General features: G+C 28.0%; 1 protein-coding gene across 1 annotated transcript; it reads right to left on the reverse strand.

The window, feature by feature from the left end:
* Positions 1–4,621: 4,621 nt before the first annotated feature.
* fusl (transmembrane protein fuseless) lies at positions 4,622–18,338 on the reverse strand. Its single transcript, XM_088203778.1, has 4 exons — positions 17,695–18,338; positions 15,236–15,388; positions 7,221–7,404; positions 4,622–5,175 (listed from the first exon to the last, which is right to left on the reverse strand). Exons 1-4 carry the CDS (start codon positions 18,226–18,228, stop codon positions 4,793–4,795), a joined length of 1,254 nt encoding a protein of 417 aa, XP_088059904.1. The 5' UTR covers positions 18,229–18,338; the 3' UTR covers positions 4,622–4,792.
* Positions 18,339–19,385: the final 1,047 nt, after the last annotated feature.

Raw genomic sequence — 19,385 nt, forward strand, 5'->3', positions numbered from 1 at the left:
TTTTATTATTATTTTCTACATTTTTTGGGACTTATTATTATTTTATGTATCTCTTAATCTTGAAAGCTGATTACTTGAACACCAATATATTGACAGTTAAAATCTCAAATGTCCGATTTTCTGACAGTAGTCCGAATACAAAATCCTGAAAATCAAATTGTAATATATTCAAATATTTGCACATTAACAATAAAAATTAAAAAATTAATTTTAAGAATAAAAATTATTCATATTTATATAAAACTTATTTTAAGTATGTAGTCATTTTATAATTTTGAGTTTTGTTTTGTTGTAGTATTCTTAGGATTCCAGTCACTGTCTGCTTTCTCGGGCTTTTAAGGATCGTCTCGGTCGATATAAGGCGTAACTCCGCTAGGTGCGAACTCAGCTAAATTCAGGTTTATTTCAAATCGTAAAAGAAAAGGTAGTTTCAGATAATCTTACTGACAAAAATGTTTGTGCCTTGACTGAAAATTCCTTTAAAAAAAGATTTCTGGATTATATACCCTTCAGAATTGTCCAACAGCTCTCTTAATTCTCTAACATCTGGCCTACATAAATAAATATATAAAATATCATCATACATATATTGTTTAATATAAATTAAATCCATTTAACATATACGAAATATTTAAAAAAAAAAAAATTACATCTAAATCGATTCACAAGAAGACTCATCGTTCTGGCATTTGATTCGCCACTTTGCATCACTCTACAAGTTGTAACTGTTTGCCACATATACAAAATAATTTGATGTATGCTTCTGCAAAATTATATTTAAAGATCTGGTCTTTAGATAATAAATATGGATTTATTTTATTGTAATGATTATTTTTTGCTATGTAGTATAATTTTTTTCTTAAATTCGATTAAAGCATTTTCACATTTTGTGTCGCAAAGTTCGCTGGAATCACATTTTAAAACTATTTCTTTACTACAAAATATCTTAATTATGTCATAAATATTAGGATCAATTTTTATAGAAAATTTCGACATTTATTAAGTATATTTTAAAAACTTGACCTTAATGGAAGTAAATCAAGTTATCTTATATTTGTGGAAAATATCTTGCAGAGCATTTTTATTGTAACTAATTTTTCTTGGGTAAATTGCTATTTTTAAACCTTAATAACATATAATATAATACAAGTGGTTATTCTATTTATATTACATAATTTATGATACGCGTTTCTCGCATGAAAATATTCGCATATGGTTTTGAGATGCTTTCACGTGTTTTCCAAGCCGAATAATTTAAAGATATATCCGTCCTTTTAACACATCAGCATAAGTTTATATAAAATATATCTATGGGCATGTTAAAATTCCAAAACAGCAGTCTGGAACCAAATAGCAGAACGTAAATTTACTTTTAATAGTATATAATCCTGAGATATTTTTAGATCGTCTAGATTATATGTGTTTTAAAGAACCAAAACAAACTTTGTAAACAAAAAAAATATGTTGTATATATGTATACGATAACACTTGATTGATACATATCATTGATTATTATTTTAGATTATTTATAAGCGTAAATATCAAGGTACAGTCATGGTCATGAACGTTTACAGGTGCCAACATTTTCGTGTTTTATAAGACAAATACTCAGTCCAACGACCTCACCGTGTTTTTGGCTAGCTAGTACAATTTATAAACCATCGAGCAAATAGTCGTTCAGCGTAATTTTCGTGCGAAAATGTATATAAAGCTCTTTTTGTGAGCTTTCAAACAGCGCGTGCGTCACAATCAAAAAGCTCGCTCATAAAGCTCCGGAATGTGTGCTCGTATGTAAAAACTCGTTTTATTCGTAGGTTTTTATTTTATTTTTACGCGCTTGCACACATCATTAAGACTACAATTATATATCGAATGAGTTTGTATGTGTCAGGGATGCAAAAACTTTTGAGAATTGTGTTTACTATATATTTAAAAAATCTATTTCTGGTCATCAATTTTATTCATACGAAAAATATGAATAATTTTTAAAGGAATTTTATTAATTATAATAAACGACCGAGACAAGCATTAAAACTTCTGAAAAATACCCATTGCTAAAACACACAAAAGTTAGAAGCTATATGACTGTCAGTTACATAAATATTTTTATCATGATTATCTACCTTAAAATTATTGGATAGAACCACATAAATTTGGCTTCCTTAAACCACTCTTATCTTTGAAGTAAGTTTGTTGTTTTAAAAGATAAAAACAATAATTTTCCTACGGATCTGTTAGTCAAAATTTGCATTGAAAAAATATTAGTCTGCTCACAGATTACCTTGTAAAAAATAAAATATATATGAAAACTTAAGTTTTCATATATATTTTAAGAATATTTTTTTTTCAGATGAAATTGTACTTGTGATGCTTTTCTTGATGTCAAATCATTTTTATTTCTAATATTATTAATACTTTAAGTTTATTATGTGATTATGAAATTCAACAAACTAAATATTATCCACACATTATAAAACTAGTTTTTTATCAGAATGTTATAACACAATACCGGCTGATAAGACATACTTTGTAGACAATGTGATGTGCGGTGTTTTCTAAAAGTAAATAACAAGCATAATATTTTTCTAAACACATAATACTACATAATTCACAGTAGAATAAATATCAATCATCTGGAAGCAATACAAGATACGACTTTTCATAATGAGCGTGCGTTATAGCTGCTGAAATATGAGACTTGCTAAAAGCTTTTAGGCATTTTAAATTTAATAAAAACCGGAATTTAAAGAGAAGAAAAAACTGGAAATGAAACCTAAACAGAGACAAAAAAGTCAGTGCCAAGTACAAATGAACACTGAACAAGTACTAAGCATCCCTCGAATTTACATTTGATTTTACGCAGGTAAAATATAACAAGATATTGATTAAACAATAACAAATAATTTGGTTCAACTCAGAAGCATTGCCATTGACTAGGCGTTAAAACAGTAATAGTATAAAAAACTTTTAGTTAAAAACTTTGTGCAGAAACTTCCTTCATACAATTATGTCAGAAATTTAATCCAAAATTACCACTTCGCTTTCGACTTGGAATAAACAAGAGTTTAGTTGAATTCTAACCAAATCAAATTATACTAAACAGATCGAGACGATCATTGTAAGTTTGCAAAAACAACCGCTTTCCACTTCGGCTGTTAGACTTTGTCAAATCAAAAAAATTCCACGAGTTCAACCCAATCTTCGAGATGACTTGAACACTACGTGATGCAATACTACGGTACTAATAGGGCAATAAAAAAATTATTGGGATTAAAAAACTTGGTGCTTTTATAAAAAATGTTTGTCCATGAATGTCCATTTAACTCAATTGACAAAATAATGGGCATAGAAGAAACAATTACGTTTCACAAACTAATCTTATAGGTTGGTAGCCCTATCATGCTTTAGAATGCGGATCGTTAAGAACAATTGCTATTGATTTGAAAGATAAATGCTTCTTTAGTAATCGATTTTATGACTCAATGTTTCAAATTAACGGTCTTCAGATTATGTCAATGAAATTTGTTGATATTATTTATTATAATTATCTTAATCTAAGGTAAATGATGCTTTAAAAATATTCTACATTTTTTTTGTAATAATAAATACAAACAAAATTGTTAATGTGAGTCTTGAATCATCTTGTTTTATTTCTGATAGCGTGCGATTTTGATGAAAGAATCGTGAAAGATTTATTCGCAATAAAATAATTAATGAAGTAACTAACCAAATTTCTCTCTATATGGCTTCCTTCTAAGAAAATTCAGTGTATGTGTGAACAAGAGTATAAATACAATTTTCTTGTGAAGCAATTGATTGCTTTTTTATGTGTAAACATTTTTTTATAATGTTCTGAAAATATTCACCAAATAAATAATACACTATCATATTTCCACATATGTTTATTTCATTTTTCGTTTGACAACATAATAATATACACATTTATATATAATATATATTTAAAAATACAGCTCTGGAATTTCATTAAAGTGCGTCCTCTTTGAGAACATAATTAATAAAATAGACATCTATTTCTTACGCGTTATATTGTATAATGGAATGTAACATAAATAAATAATTTTATTTTTTGAGTATCCAATATGTTATTTTTTAATAATGTATATATTACAAACTTATGTAACAGTTTTTATATGTACAATTCCTTACCTTAGTGTTTAATGTTATCTATAACCGTTAACATCTAAAACATTTATCTACCGAATACACCAAACTTTCGATTAAATCGAATTAAAGTATTATCATACATTTTCTAAATTTTTACTTTATAATTAAATTTCTATGTATATGTATAAATATTCACTAAATATTTATGCGAAGGTCACATGTTTCGAATCACACATATTTGGCATATTTATCGTGACGTGTAATAAATGTACCGCGCCGCTAGTATGTGATCTGTGTGAATTTATTTTGATATATTTATATATATATAATACATATTATTAATGTAAAGTGTATACTTGCGAATTAGAGTGATACATCTCTCCGATTTTAAAATATTGTATTGCGGTGTAATTAAAATATAATATTATTTATTTTATGCTATTGTTTCATAGCCTATGTTTCTTGGGTTATATATACTATTGTCAAAAAAAATCTGTTTTTTTTTTAAAAATAAATAGATCAAAATTAAGATTTTCAAAGTGACAATAATTCGAGTACACACTGCACAAATATACATAGACACACTTCAGCAATATCACTAGTATTTACAATCAGATTTGATCTGAGTTACTCGTACACATTTCCCCCTATGAATTGATTGGATCACTCATGCGTTTTCGTTGTTGTTTTCTCCGTTTGTTTCCTTAGCGGTTTCGTTGTTTGTTTCGTGCATCGTTATGTGATTCTGCGACGTGGCAGACTTCACTATGACGGGATGAGGTCCGGATTTGGATAGCAGAGGTTCACCTCCGAAGGCCTCCAAGTCTCCCTTCTGCGAAGCGATGCCCTCTAACCTCTTCTGTCTTTTCTTGATGCGCTCCTTCTGGAAGAACAGTCTCAGATAGTAACATGGGAAAACCACACACTGTCCTCCTTCTTCTTCCGCGTCTATATAAACGCCGCGAACTAGCACTGAATTTCCACAGTTCAGTAGCATCAACAGCAAGAAGCAGCCGCAGTGGGTTATCCAATTACTTAGCTCTGGATTTTCTGCGAAAAATACATATCAATGTAATCATGATTCTAATTTTGAATGATAATTATAGTTTTAAGTATCACATTGTATAACAATTTTGTGGCAAAAATTAAAATGTCACGTTTTTAGGTTTTTGGCAAAAAAAATCGCTGATTTTTACTTTAACAAATAATATTTTATAACTGAATTTTAAATTCTTAATTTTAATAACATATTTTAAATTTTGAACAATTTAAAAATGCAAAGAAAAAATTACGAAGTATAATTTTATTTTTTTTACATTATTTATATAGCTAACTAGAACAACTGCAAAATAATATTAAATTGCTAGCAAAAAACTAAATTAAATATCACAATTTATATAAAAAAACAAAAACAACAGAAAAAAATTTTTGGCGAATTTTACACAAATAAATACTTTTATTTTAATAATTTTAAATTGGTGTAAAATATCATATTATATTGTAATAAATAATAAAAATGGCTTTAAAATTTTTTTTGCAATGTTTAAAAACTAAAATACGATGTACTATATAAAAAAGTTCGAGAGTTTCATAAGAAAAAATCTTTGTGGCAAAAATATTATTACAAATTTACATAAATACTATCGCAGAATACAAAAAAAATAGTAAACTAAAACATACATACTAAAAATTATTTTTGCCGATTTTAGAACTTAAAACTTAAATATTAATAATATTTAATCAAAATGATAAAAACATCAAAAACAGTAGTTTTTTAAGGAAAATCTATGAAACACTTTTTTGAAAAAAAAATCGAGTAATCCTATTGATGTGAATATAATTGACTATAACTAAAATGATAATAAAATCGGCTATTTCAAAAAACTAAGAAAATCAAAAAGGTTATATTTGTTACTTTTTTACCACATAAATAATATATTTATGTGGTAAAAAAGTAACTAAATTGACTGTTACAAAAAAATAAGTACGTAAATAAATTTAATACATTAATAAAATAAGAAAAATTTGTAACGAAAATACTGAGAATTATTTGTAACGATTTTAATAAATTTTTGCTAACATTTTCTCTTTGGGTTTTTTGTTATTATAATTTAAAGCAAAACCTCTAACTTAAAATGGGTTTAAAATTTAGTATTTTATAAAATCAAAAAAAATTATTCTACATATGTTGCAAAAATATTGTTGCAAAATCGATTTTAAAAATAAATAAGTATTGCAATAAATTAAATACATTTTATAATATAATAAAAAAAAAATTGTAAAAACATTAAAAATTATTAGTGACGATTTTATTACTTTTAATTTAGTGCTTCAAAATTAGCTTTCAATGAATCTAAAATATGATACAAATTAAAGTTTATATATAATGAAATCACAAAAATGCATTAATTTTGTATATTTTATAAAATGTTAAAAAACCAAAGATTTTTTTTCAATTCAATTGAATTTAAAAATATTACAAACTTGACAAATGCAAAAAAAAAAAAATTAATTAACCAAAAACTATGTACATTAATTAATTAAATACATAATTAATAAAAAAAATTAAAATACATAGATTATTTTTAGCAATTTAAATATCAATAATTTCCTTCAACTACTAAATTTTTTTTTTTAGTAATTAGTTAGTATGTATTATAAAAGTTCTATCGATAGATTAAAAATTATAGGAGTGTTAAAATTATTTTTGGGTATCGAGTAAAACAATCAATTTTACACTTGTCAAATTAAAAAAAAATTTAAAAATATACATTTGTACCAAAATATTGCTATACGGTTAATTGTGATGATCTTAGATACAAGTACATTTATTAATTGTCTCAACATATTTATATATAAACTGGATGATTGAGTTAATTAACATCCGGATAATTGAAATGATCAACATAATAATAGACATTTTTTATATATTTTGTTGAAGCTAAAATGTAAAAAAAGCAGATTAAAATTTAAAATCTATAAAACAAGATCTAATGATACAATGTTAAGGCTATCGCTACAAGTACTACTTATCGCTCATAATTTGAAGGATTTAATTTGTTTGATCATAATGTATTTATATGTTTGAAACATACCTGGTAAGAAGTAAATATCTAATAGCATCCATATGCTCCTCCACACGTTGATGGTGGCCATGAAACTCATGAGCAGAAAGAGATCAGCGACCACGAGGCGTTTTGCGCCCTTTAATTTAGCACACGCCCTTCTGGCCGCACTTTGAAGCAGGAAGGCCACAATTGCTATGCCATAACCTAAAACCTGATGACGAAAAAGTGACATTGAAAAACAAGCTGATTCTTATCAAGATTGTTTCAGTACATCAAGATGATAAAGTGAAAAAAGTAAATAATACACATTGGAATATATTTTATGCTATAAGCTTTGCTACCATTAACAGCTGACTTAATTTATAGTTTATTTTTGTAATATATCAATCTGCACCGCATGCGGTGTGGTCGCTTAAAAACGTGGCTCTTTTCCAATCGATGTTTTAAGAGAAACCCGACATAGATCACAAACCTTTGTCGGTTTTCGCTTTTATATATAATTTTCCAATCCTTTACTTTTCACGCGGAAGACTTACAACAGTACCAATATGTATATGTACTTTATAATATATATTTCTGTCTTTGCAAAGAAAAAATATTCTTTCTCAAATCATTTATATGTTTATTTACTGAAGATTTGACTCATAGGTGAATAAACTCCACTTGTGTAGATTAAGTATGTTTCCGGGTGACTTTTTTATATTCTCGACGGTGTTGAAGAATATGAGTAGCAATACGGAGCTAGTCAATTCGTATCGTTCAACACATGTCTCAAAAGTTAAAAATAAATTTTAAAGTATTCAGCAAACGGTTAAGTGTTTCAGTGAATGTAATTAAAATATCTGTTTTTTTAAAAATTCTGCGTGGCCATTGTAAGTAGACGCTTAAAAAAACGTATTTTTGTTTTGTAAAGCACATTTGTTCGACTGTCGCTTTCTACTGGACAATATATAATATATAGGATCTCCTACAAAAGCGAATCTCTTGCGGAAAATTATATTTTTTTACAAAGACATCCTAATAAAATAAACTTAAATATTTCTCAATTTATTATAAAGTTACAGAAGAGAAGAAATTATTTAGAAAAAGGGTAGAAGGAAGGGGGTAATCGCAAAAATAAAATTGAAAATTATTTATAAAATATATAAAACGCGAAACTTTATATATATCTTTTTTGCACTGTGCGTTCCAAAAAAATATTTATCATGCATCAAGTACAAAGTTTCAGTCAAATTAAAATGATCTTTTTTCGTGGATATAATAATTTACTTTTACATTACTTTTATAAAATAACTTTAAATTATTTTTATAAAAAAATTTTTGTAGCTTTTAATATATTGTTATAATAATAATAATACTAATAACGGTAATTCCTGTAGGGGAGATAAAATAATTAAAACCTACCCAAAAAATTCTAGAAATAAAAATAATGCGAACCATCGGCCCTTAAAATTTTATATTAAGCTTTTCACTACAATTAGCTAATATCAAAAATTTCTCTACTGTGCGTCCTCATATTTTAATTTATCATCGACGAAAAAGTGTTATTGTAGATACTTTTTTTTAGCAATGGTGCTAAATTTATCGTGACATTTTCTTAAAAAATTTCGAAGCACAAATTGTAACGGATAATATTTTAGTATATATTAATAATTTGCTATAAAAAATCACGATTTATGGTTTACGTTACCATAGCGTAAATTTGTGAGAGTAGGCGGGGGGGGGGGTGGGGGGTGGGGGGGGGTGAAAACATAAAAGTTACAGGCTCTCTAAAATATATAATGTTATTTTTTTAAATAAAAAATATGTAAATTTAACCAGACTTTACAAAACTTATAAAGATTGAAAACCACTGATATTTCAAATGTTATTTTTATATAATATATGTACAATATATATGACAATGAAACATATCGATAGGCAATTCAGTACTAATTTTGAAACATATAATAATATAAAAATATAAATAGAGTTTTTTTAGTTATCAAATTTATTCAAAAAACTTTGTTTTGTAATATTTTTAACTTAAACTCACTGGTTATAAAAAAGTGATTTTCTAAGAAATTATTATATAATATGTATTTAATCAATTTATTTATTGTATCGACTAATTTTATTTTACATCTATCTATCTATATATCATAATGTTTAAAATATTATTTATATAGTTTTATTATTAATAATAATGAATAAGATGAATCTGGAAATCTCTGCATTTTAAATATTGTATATGTCATAATATAAAATATATTAAAATCAAACAATATTGATCGTGACTAGTAGCACTATAATTTTTATAAAATATATCAACCATAAATAATATTTGAACAAATTTAGTATTAATATTCCTTATCAATCTCACATTTGATTTCAACAAAATATTTTTTGATAATATCATTAGCAATTTTAAACTTTCAAATCAATAAGAAACCACTAAACCTAATTAGTCTTTAGAGAATGATTTATTTATGAGTAATAATATTTAATACAAAAGGTAAGTTAAGCAATAAAACTAGTTTTTAAACTAGAATTTTGGAAAATTTTATCATCCATATCTTAAATGCTGCAATATAAAAAATGTTAATTTTAGCATATTATCATATGTATTTTGAGATTTTAGAGAATTATACCACTCATTGTCATAAAATATTATTGCTTCATTAAGCTATTACCCACTAAGTCTGTCACGTAGTCAAATTTAATAATAAAAATATTTTTTAGTAATATTTTATTATTTTTTAACTACATAAAATCACTGTTATATTGAAATGATTGTTAATCAGTGTTTAGAGCAAGATATAATTATTAAGCCCTAAGTTTTATAAAAGCTTTCAATACTAAATCATAGTTTTTAGACTAATTAGAATTACATCCAAATTTATTTTGGGACACAGGCTTACAACAAAAATTACAAAACATTATTTTATCAATAGTTTAAAAATTTTAATAAATAAATGCAGAATTATTTTAGATACATATTTAGATGCATTTAAAAAGTTTTTTTTAACTGCAGAAATATTTAAAGTTAAGAACATAAAATTTTCTATTGATTTTTAAATTAAAAAATAAATTTTATTAATAATTTTTAACAGCAATATGTTTGTATTTGTATTTAGTTTTTAAACTTTACTATCTGCCCTTTTCTGTATTATTATCATACTATTCGATATTAAAATAATTAAAAATAAGGAATACTTTGAAATTCTAACATTATTGTTCATTTTAGAATATTATTTTACCGCTAAGTTTTTGCAATTTACGACTAATTAAGAATTTTTTAATGTCTTTTAGTGATTTTAAATAATATAGTATCTATGAAATTAAAATACAGATAATAAAGTATTAGGTACATAATACATATGTATTGTGAATCATGTCTTTATTATTATTATTTTTCCAAAAATAAAATGCAAAATTTTATATCCTTTGTAAATTAATTGGCACCATTACATTGTCTTTAAACTTATAATATAAAAAAATTCATCATCTATATTAATTGCGTATCTCTAAGATAATTGTTTTGCTCCTACCTCTGAATATATACATACATTTAAAAAAAAGAGTCAAATTTATCTAAAAAATTTGCTGTTGACTCTTGCACGAGTTTCCGAATGCATCGCAGCTGTTAATTTATTGTTTATTTGATGTTTACGATCGTGTTTACGATCTATAGAATACTAATATTATCTTAAACTCTCCTTGAAACTAGAAAAAAATTCATCCCTTCTAAAAAACTGTATACTGTTTTTATAATTAGTCAAAATTACTCATAAACGTTGCGTCTAAATTATAATAGTTGCGCGAGAGGGGGGGGGGCGGAGGGGCGGGCCGCCCCGGGCGGCACTTGCTTGGGGGTGGCATATTCGCGATGGAATCGTCTAGTGTGGTTCTTAACCCTGAATAAACTAAAATTTATGTAAATCTACGAATACCAAGAGCATAACAATAAGCAATTTATTATTTTAAAAAATTCTGATTTTATGACTCTGCAAAAAATGTATAGGGGGGGGGGGGCAATTTTAAGGATTGCCCCGGGCGGCACATACTCTAGCTACGCCACTGCGTGAGAGGTTAAGAAACTAATAGTGTCCCTCGAATTTACTAAAAATCGGTGATTTTGACGGCGAAAAAAAACAGATGTCCATAAACGCTATCTATTTCGAAGTAGTTGGACCTTACTTTAACAAAAAACAATAATAATTGCGGATTTTAAATCTATCATTACACCGTTACACACGCTATTTAATACTTATTATCACGCTGCTTAGATATGTATCAGGCTAAAACAAAAGGTCTGGTTCCGCCGCAAATAATCGACATTATTCAAATAAGGGACGTTTGAATTCTCGCAATTTCTCAAAGGGATATAAGCATCACTTCGCTCTCGACTTAGAATAACGCAAGCTCAGCGGCAAGCGGAGCTGCGCCGAATCAAACAAGTCGAAAATCTTAATAAATACCTACAAGATCGCATATTTATACTGTCTCGCCAAACCGCGATTTGAACCAATGTGACCGGAAGCAGCTTCAATATTATTTGCGAGTCGGCGTATGCAAATCCAGATACACATTATTCAATTACGTTTATGTTATCATAGTTCCTTAAGGAGCGATAATTTATGACCCTGTCGCAAGATTAAAGCGAATCTGTCGACCGTCTTCGTAATAGTGCGTGCGTAGTACCGGAGACGCTCTGTGCGACTAAAATGTTCATGGAATGCCCTAAATCCAATAACATACAAACACCTATAACAGCTTTGTTATTATGTTATAAATAACGCTGAATAGATTGATCGTGACCATAAAAAATATTCGTATAGTACGATTTTGTATTTATCTTTACTTTTTAATATCCTATAACAATAAGCAGAAGGTTATTTTTGATGAATGCGGCATCATAACCGTGTCGTTTTTGCCCAAAAATATGAATTATTAATGAAATGTGAGCCACTGCGTAAAAGGCATAAAACACCATATTCGCATATTTTTCAATAATATTTTGAACGTAGCCAAATATTTAATAAACAAAAAAAAACATAAAACACTAGATAATGCTGAATTATTTTTAGCGAAACGTTGTGTTGACATAAAAAACAAAGAAGAGACAGAAACAGAACTTTTCCTTAAATATAAAAAAATGTCAATGGAAAAAATAATGATTTTAATTTGAAAAATAACTATTTGAGTATAAATATTCAACAATATAGAACGATAAAAATTAGTAGCTTGTTAATGCGTAAAAAATATTTAATACCATTTTTCTCGCAATAAAAACTAAGCTATACATACGGATCGATTAAGTAAATAATGTGTCACTATGTATAATTTAGAGATCATGAATACGACAATTATTGGCTTTTAATAACGAAAGACAACAATAAGTTTGTCACTAATAATTAATTAAAATATCACGTAAGAAATAAATTTGAAAGATCTTACAAACGATATAATTAAAAAATTGCTTGACGTCAGCAATGAATGTATTAATCGTGTAGGACATCCAGTATTGCACAATAACCACAAACTTTTAAAAGCCATTAATAATCGCCCATTACAGCAACGTTAAATTCTAGCATCGAATGATCTGGGGAATGATCTAGTTGATGATCGCCATTATAGGCCATCAGGAGCTGTTTTCACTAATTGGCGTTAATCTTTAAGAGTGTGTTTCAATGATAATATGATTAATTTTCAATTATCCATGTCTGCAGTACAAAGCTTTCTCAGTCACATCGAGACAGATTGACAGATAACTACATTACCAGATCACTAGATCACGACATTACAGAGACTCACTCACTTGCCTGGGGAGGATTACTGGTTAATAAATAAAGTAACCAGTAATTATTAATTAATGTATTTTCAATAGCAAAGCGCATTCTACATCTGGTGAAAATACGCAAAATTACTAATATACTATTATTAATTGTGGAAGAAATAATCGTGCAATTTTGCAAAAATAGTTACTGCACTACTGAATAAGTGATTTTTCACCCTTTGAGGAGTATCGCCGTACATGTACGGCGGTCGATCTTTCACTGTTTTGAGGTACCCCAGATACATATAACTGAAGAAATAATAAATATAAACATTATAATTATTTAATATTTTTTAAATTTAAATTATTGTAAATGATTTCTATACAAAATAATACCAATAAATTAAATAGTACAGAATAAATTAACATAAAAAAATATTTTATATTAATTTTATGAAAAATATTAAAAAAAAATTTTTCGTGAATGAATATTATAATAAATTATTAAACAATAATATTGATTATTTACATCTCAAATATACTTATAGACTTTAATTTTAATTTGGTAGCTCACTACATACTTGTAGGTTTTAATTAAGTTTAAGCACCAAGTATTATAGCAGAAGTATTTAATAAAAAATAATAAATTCTCTATTACATGTAAACATATTTTTAGAGGTTAAGATAATATAATATAAAAATATACAAATAAGCTTATAAATGTTTATAACAAATTATAAATTAAAGATTTTAACACTGGCTTTAAATATTTTATTCCTATATAAACCATAGGATAATAAATTATAATTGTATCAAAAAATTATATTTTTTTTTAAAAGCGATATTATATATAAAATATAATATAAATTTATTTATATTTAAAATTAACATTTAATAAATTTTCAATGATATTATTTTGATTTATATATAAAAATTTCAAATCCTAGAATTATTGAGAAATTTATTGCTGTAATTGGTTTTTATTATGATGTAAAGATATTTTATTATGGTCGATAATTAATATTTTTTACAGCTTTGCTTTTCTGATAAATAACTTTTAATGATCAGTCATGATGGTCTTTAATATAAAGTGCATATCAATCAATTTTAAATTTAGTGTCTCTTTATTATAACTACAAATTTTTAAAACACATAAAAATAAATTTTCGGTATAAAAATTGCAACAAAAAAATGTTTGATATATTTTTAAATTAACAAATTTGTAATATTGCTTTATTTAATTTTAAATTTATGATAGAATAAAATTTTATTAAGCAATAAAAATTATAGTACCACGGATCAAGTCGACTATAGCATTTAAACTATATATTATGAAATTAACTCATAATTTTATATGTATTATAATCCAGTTAAATAATTGTGCCATTAAAATGCTATACTTATAATATTAATGATTTTTCAGAATTAAAAAAATACTGAGTGCTAGTAAAAATATAGTTTTTAATGCAATTAAAAAAATTTTAACTTTAAAACAAACATCATTTATAATTTTATTTTTATGATGTTTTATGATGCAAATATAATTTTATCAGTTTAAAAATAAACGAAAAGCTAGCTTAACCAACAATAAGCCATGTATGTAAAAGTAATACAAGTTTTACTGATGACCTAAATAAACGACATTATGGTAGAGTTATATAATATATATAAACAGATTGAGAAACTCGACTTTATAAACATTAACTACTTTTAAAAACATGTATCAAATTTTTTTGTATCTTTTATAATATCAATTAACTAAAAAGTAAACCATATATATATTCTTATTATTTCAAAGAAGAAAGTAAAAAAATAGTTCATAATAAATCCTATATTATTAAAAAAAAATGTAAATATAAAGTAAAAGTTTTGTTAATGAAATTATTTAGCACGTGATAAAAATTTAGATTAGAATATTATATTAAACAATAATTTTTTACATAATATATATTTTATTATTCCATTATATAATATCCACGAACTTTATAATCAAAGTGGCACACAAGGGCGTTAAAGACATATGAAAACATTTGCATGTTAATTTCATAGTGAAAATAGACACTTATGACTGTCCTTTCAGCTATCGTGTTTCATGACTCGCATAATACAAATCTATTATTATTGACATAAGAAATTATGGATTGAACATTGGGCTGTTTTATCGCTTATACAATAATGTGTATTACTTTTATATAATTTATCATCTAGATCTTAATCTTATCTATATCAAGATATAAATATTTTATGGTAATCTTATGATAAAAAATATTTAAAAACTACTCACAAATGACGTCCATGCACTCAGGCTCTTATCAAGTGGGAACATATAGACGTCCAGAAGATCCCACGCTCCTCTCCAAACGAAGACAACTAAAGATCCGACAACGACAACGCTGAACAAACAGTCCAAGAAGTATAATAATGGCTCTCGACTCACCTGTAACAAATATGCACGTCTAAAATATTAATATTTTTAAGGAAAAAAAATTGTAAAATTTTATCGCTGCGCGGCCTCTTATATATTTTTTTAAATTATTAAATAAAGAAGCATTTTTTCATAAAAATCATAATAATAATTTCTGCATAAAATAAAAAGAAATATTGTGTTATTATAATTTTTTTTTATAAATATTTTAATTTTCAAAGTCACATTAGATCATAAAACAATAATTGCAAGAAGATACTTAATAAACTTTATTTAAAATAAAATTATTTGGGTTTGAACAGCACCGATGGTTTTTGAGCGCGGTGCTTATTCACGCTTAATTAAAATTTTAAAACGCTTAGTCAAAAGTTTATTCAAAATCTATATACATACATTTATTGAAAGGTTCGCGGCTATTTATATTATTTAAAAGTCGGGTTTTAACGCAATCAGAGCTTACAATTCGATATTTCGACAGTAATGCACGTGCCACGGTCACGAATTTACAGTTTTTTTTCTGAAAATTTGTGAGCAGTGCATCACTCCTAAAATAACAAATTAGTGTCACTGCCGAGATCGCAATAAATTCTGACATTTAAATAATATAAATACTAAACATGAACTTTTAAGAAATGTTTGTAAATATATAATATTTCTCTCCTAAAAATATAGTCGAGAATATTGCATTGAAATTATTTTGATATTGCGTTTCTTCTACATTAGTTATATTACTTGAGAAATCTAAACAATACTAAGCGAGTGCGAAAGTATTTTAATATAATATTAATAAAAAGTATGACTTGCTAATATATGTAATATGTAAAACAACTAAAAATATAGACACGTGTCTCAAGACCACCTGATAAATGCTAAGACAACATTTTTGACGAAATATCAGTCTATATAGAAACAACGTAGATAAAACCGTAATTATATATTTTTATATATATATATATATATATATATATATATATATATATATATATATATATATATATATATATATATATATATATATATATATATATATATATATATATATATATATATATATATATATATATATATATATATATATATATATATATATATATATATATATATATAATAGTATGTATATTATAAAGTTTCGTTTGCGATATAAATTCCATGTATAAATTTCAACCCTAAAATTTGACAGTTGCGAAACATCCATTTACTGTTCAAACCCAAACCTACTGGTGGATTTTGAGCGCAGCACTATAATAACTAACAAGTACCTAATCACACTCAGTCAAAATTTATATACATACATTTATTTAAAGGTTCGCGAGTATTTATATTATTTAAAAGTCGAGATCAACGCGATCAGAGCTATTCGATATTTCGACAGTAATGCACATGTCACAGTCACCAATTTAAAAAATTGTTTCTGAAAATTCATGACCAGGTGTTTCATTGCCGATATATCGAATTGTGACTTATAATCGCGATAAATCCCGGAATTTAAATAATATAAATATTAAATACGAACCTTAAAAGAAATTTATGTATGTATGTATATAGATAAACATTTAGACAAAATAGTTGAGGATATTCCATTGAAATTATTTTTAAATTGCGTCTCCTCTACAATAGTTATATTGTCTAAGAAATCTACATAGAATTGCGTAGCTGTGAGACAATTAGAATTATCGATGCGCGTCTTTAGACCACCTGATAATTGTCGAAATAAAACCGTAATTATAATTTTTCATATATATGTATATTACAAGGTTTCGTTTGCGATGTAGCGTACATCCTCGAATCTTTTTTTATTCCAATATTCTTCCCTAATTTTGTATAAATTAAAGAGCACGATATGTATATAAAAGTGCACTGATTTGATGAACTGTTGTATTATATATAGTTCTTATAAGATCAAACTTTCATGAATAAATACCCTGTAAATATATGGTTTAGAGATCGCTAACATCTGAAAGATTCCATATTTAAAAAAAATATGTTTTCATAGCATTTATTTGTACTTGCTTGCATAAAATTCCAATGCTTGACTCAGAACTATCAAGGAATAATTTCACCAGTTACGAGCGTGAAATTAACCATTGTTGTATTGGTATTAAAAAATATCTTGACGGTATAAAAAACATTTAGGCGTCTGTTGTGCAATTTAACCGTGAACCATTTATTAACAATTGGTGTTGGGAGTTTAATCTGGAAGCCGATACGTGTCTATTCAAAACGTTAGCATGTGCGTTATTAAGGAAGATCAACGTTTTGCACTTATTTTACATAAGCACTGGACGGTCTTCAACTGGGTCAAATAAACAACTCCTTACCGATATGCGGAACATGGTCGGCACTTCAAAGTATCCGTCGACGTTGTCCGCTGTTATGGTAAACGGAGCTGAAGTGATGTTCCTGAGACATCTGAGAGCGGCTAGGGCGACTAAGCTCACGGCCATGGCGGCGGCTCCTCCGCCTCTCTGCTTCATCAGATATTCGAGCAAGAGCCAAGCGCCTCTCCAGGAGTTGACCCCCACAGCTGCGCAGATGTAAGTGTAGATTCTGGATGTGATGTAGTATACTAATCTGGATCTGTCCGGATGTAGGTATTTCTTAAACGCTTTCTGCAGGAACACCATGGGCATGTTCCCCAGGAATCCGATGGCTACTGAGACCAAGGCGCTGTATATGACGTTGGTGGGGTAGATGTATATGTGGGATAGGTTCCAAGTCCCTCGCCAGTAGCCAACGATGGCCGGCGCGATGACCGTGCAGGAGAAGCCCATGTCGAGGAGGGCCAGCAGCGCCCTGTGGGCGGCAGACTCGCCCTCGAGCGGGTCCGCCAACCCTGCCGTGCTGCCTCTCATCGCTGAAGGGCGGGAGGGTAGCTATCGGCGCATCGCACGGCCGGCCCTCGGAACCACCTGATGGACTGATTCTCGATAGTGTTGTGCGAGGAGAGCGTCGCCGCGCCCGCGCCGCCGGCCACACTGATAACAGAGAGAGGACGTCACGACTACCGGAGGGGGGCCTAGTCCCTCGGCACTAGAGCGGTAATTGCACTCGGCCAGGACTCTGCGTTCTCAATTATCCTTTTGTGGATTTCGAGCGGTACGCGCCGCTCAAGACTTCCCGCCGGATCTGCGAGGACGAGGACGCTGAAGCAAGAGGATTAAGCGGTGCTCAAGAGTAGTCCCAAAATGTTAGATCAAAGCCTCGAATGTTGTGGATTTACATGATCCAAAACCCTTTTTTTTAAATAACGGTGTGAGTGAATGACATATTTTTGTAATTATATTTTAATGTGACCTACATGAATTATTAAGTAATTAAGGTGCGAGCCATAGCGAGTACCAACATTGAGCCAATTCTGTACAACTAAACGGGAGCGAAGTTAGTTATAGATAAAGTATATCCTTGAGCATTGGGAGAAATTCCACGATATTTTGACAAATGTGGATGATTCGGGGTGGAACCAGACTTTTTATTATTGTGTAATACAGATGTTATAGTACTCTTTTTGGCTAGTTCATTCAGTTTTTTGACGTTCTTAATTCTAAATCATAAATTCTCGGGTTATGTTAAGTGGGCCGAAAACGAGATTGCTCTTGATCCTCATTTTCACTACAAAATATTGTTTAGCGATGAGGCTCATTTTTATTTGAATGGCTACGTCAACAAGCAACATTTCCGCATTTGGAGTGAAGAAGATCCTCAACCCATTATTGAGACGCCGTTACATCCACCACAAATCACTGTTTGCTGTGCTTTATGGCTGGTGGAATCATTGGTCCATATTTTTCAAAAATGATGCCGGCCAAAACGTTAAAGTCAATGTAGAGCGCTATTGATCTATGATTACTGACTTTTTCGTTCCCCAATTGAATGGCATTAATGTAGAAGAGTTTCAACAAGATGGCTCACAGCTCGCGCCTCAATCAATTCATTGAAGGAAAACTTTGATGAGCGCATAATTTCGTGTATTTAACACTTTTGAATTATATGCTGTGGAGAGATGTGAAGT

The sequence above is a fragment of the Plectrocnemia conspersa genome, unplaced genomic scaffold (assembly GCF_051122295.1).
Source record: "Plectrocnemia conspersa isolate PC_06_02 unplaced genomic scaffold, ASM5112229v1 ptg000014l, whole genome shotgun sequence".
In the NCBI taxonomy this organism is placed as follows: Eukaryota; Metazoa; Arthropoda; class Insecta; order Trichoptera; family Polycentropodidae; genus Plectrocnemia; species Plectrocnemia conspersa.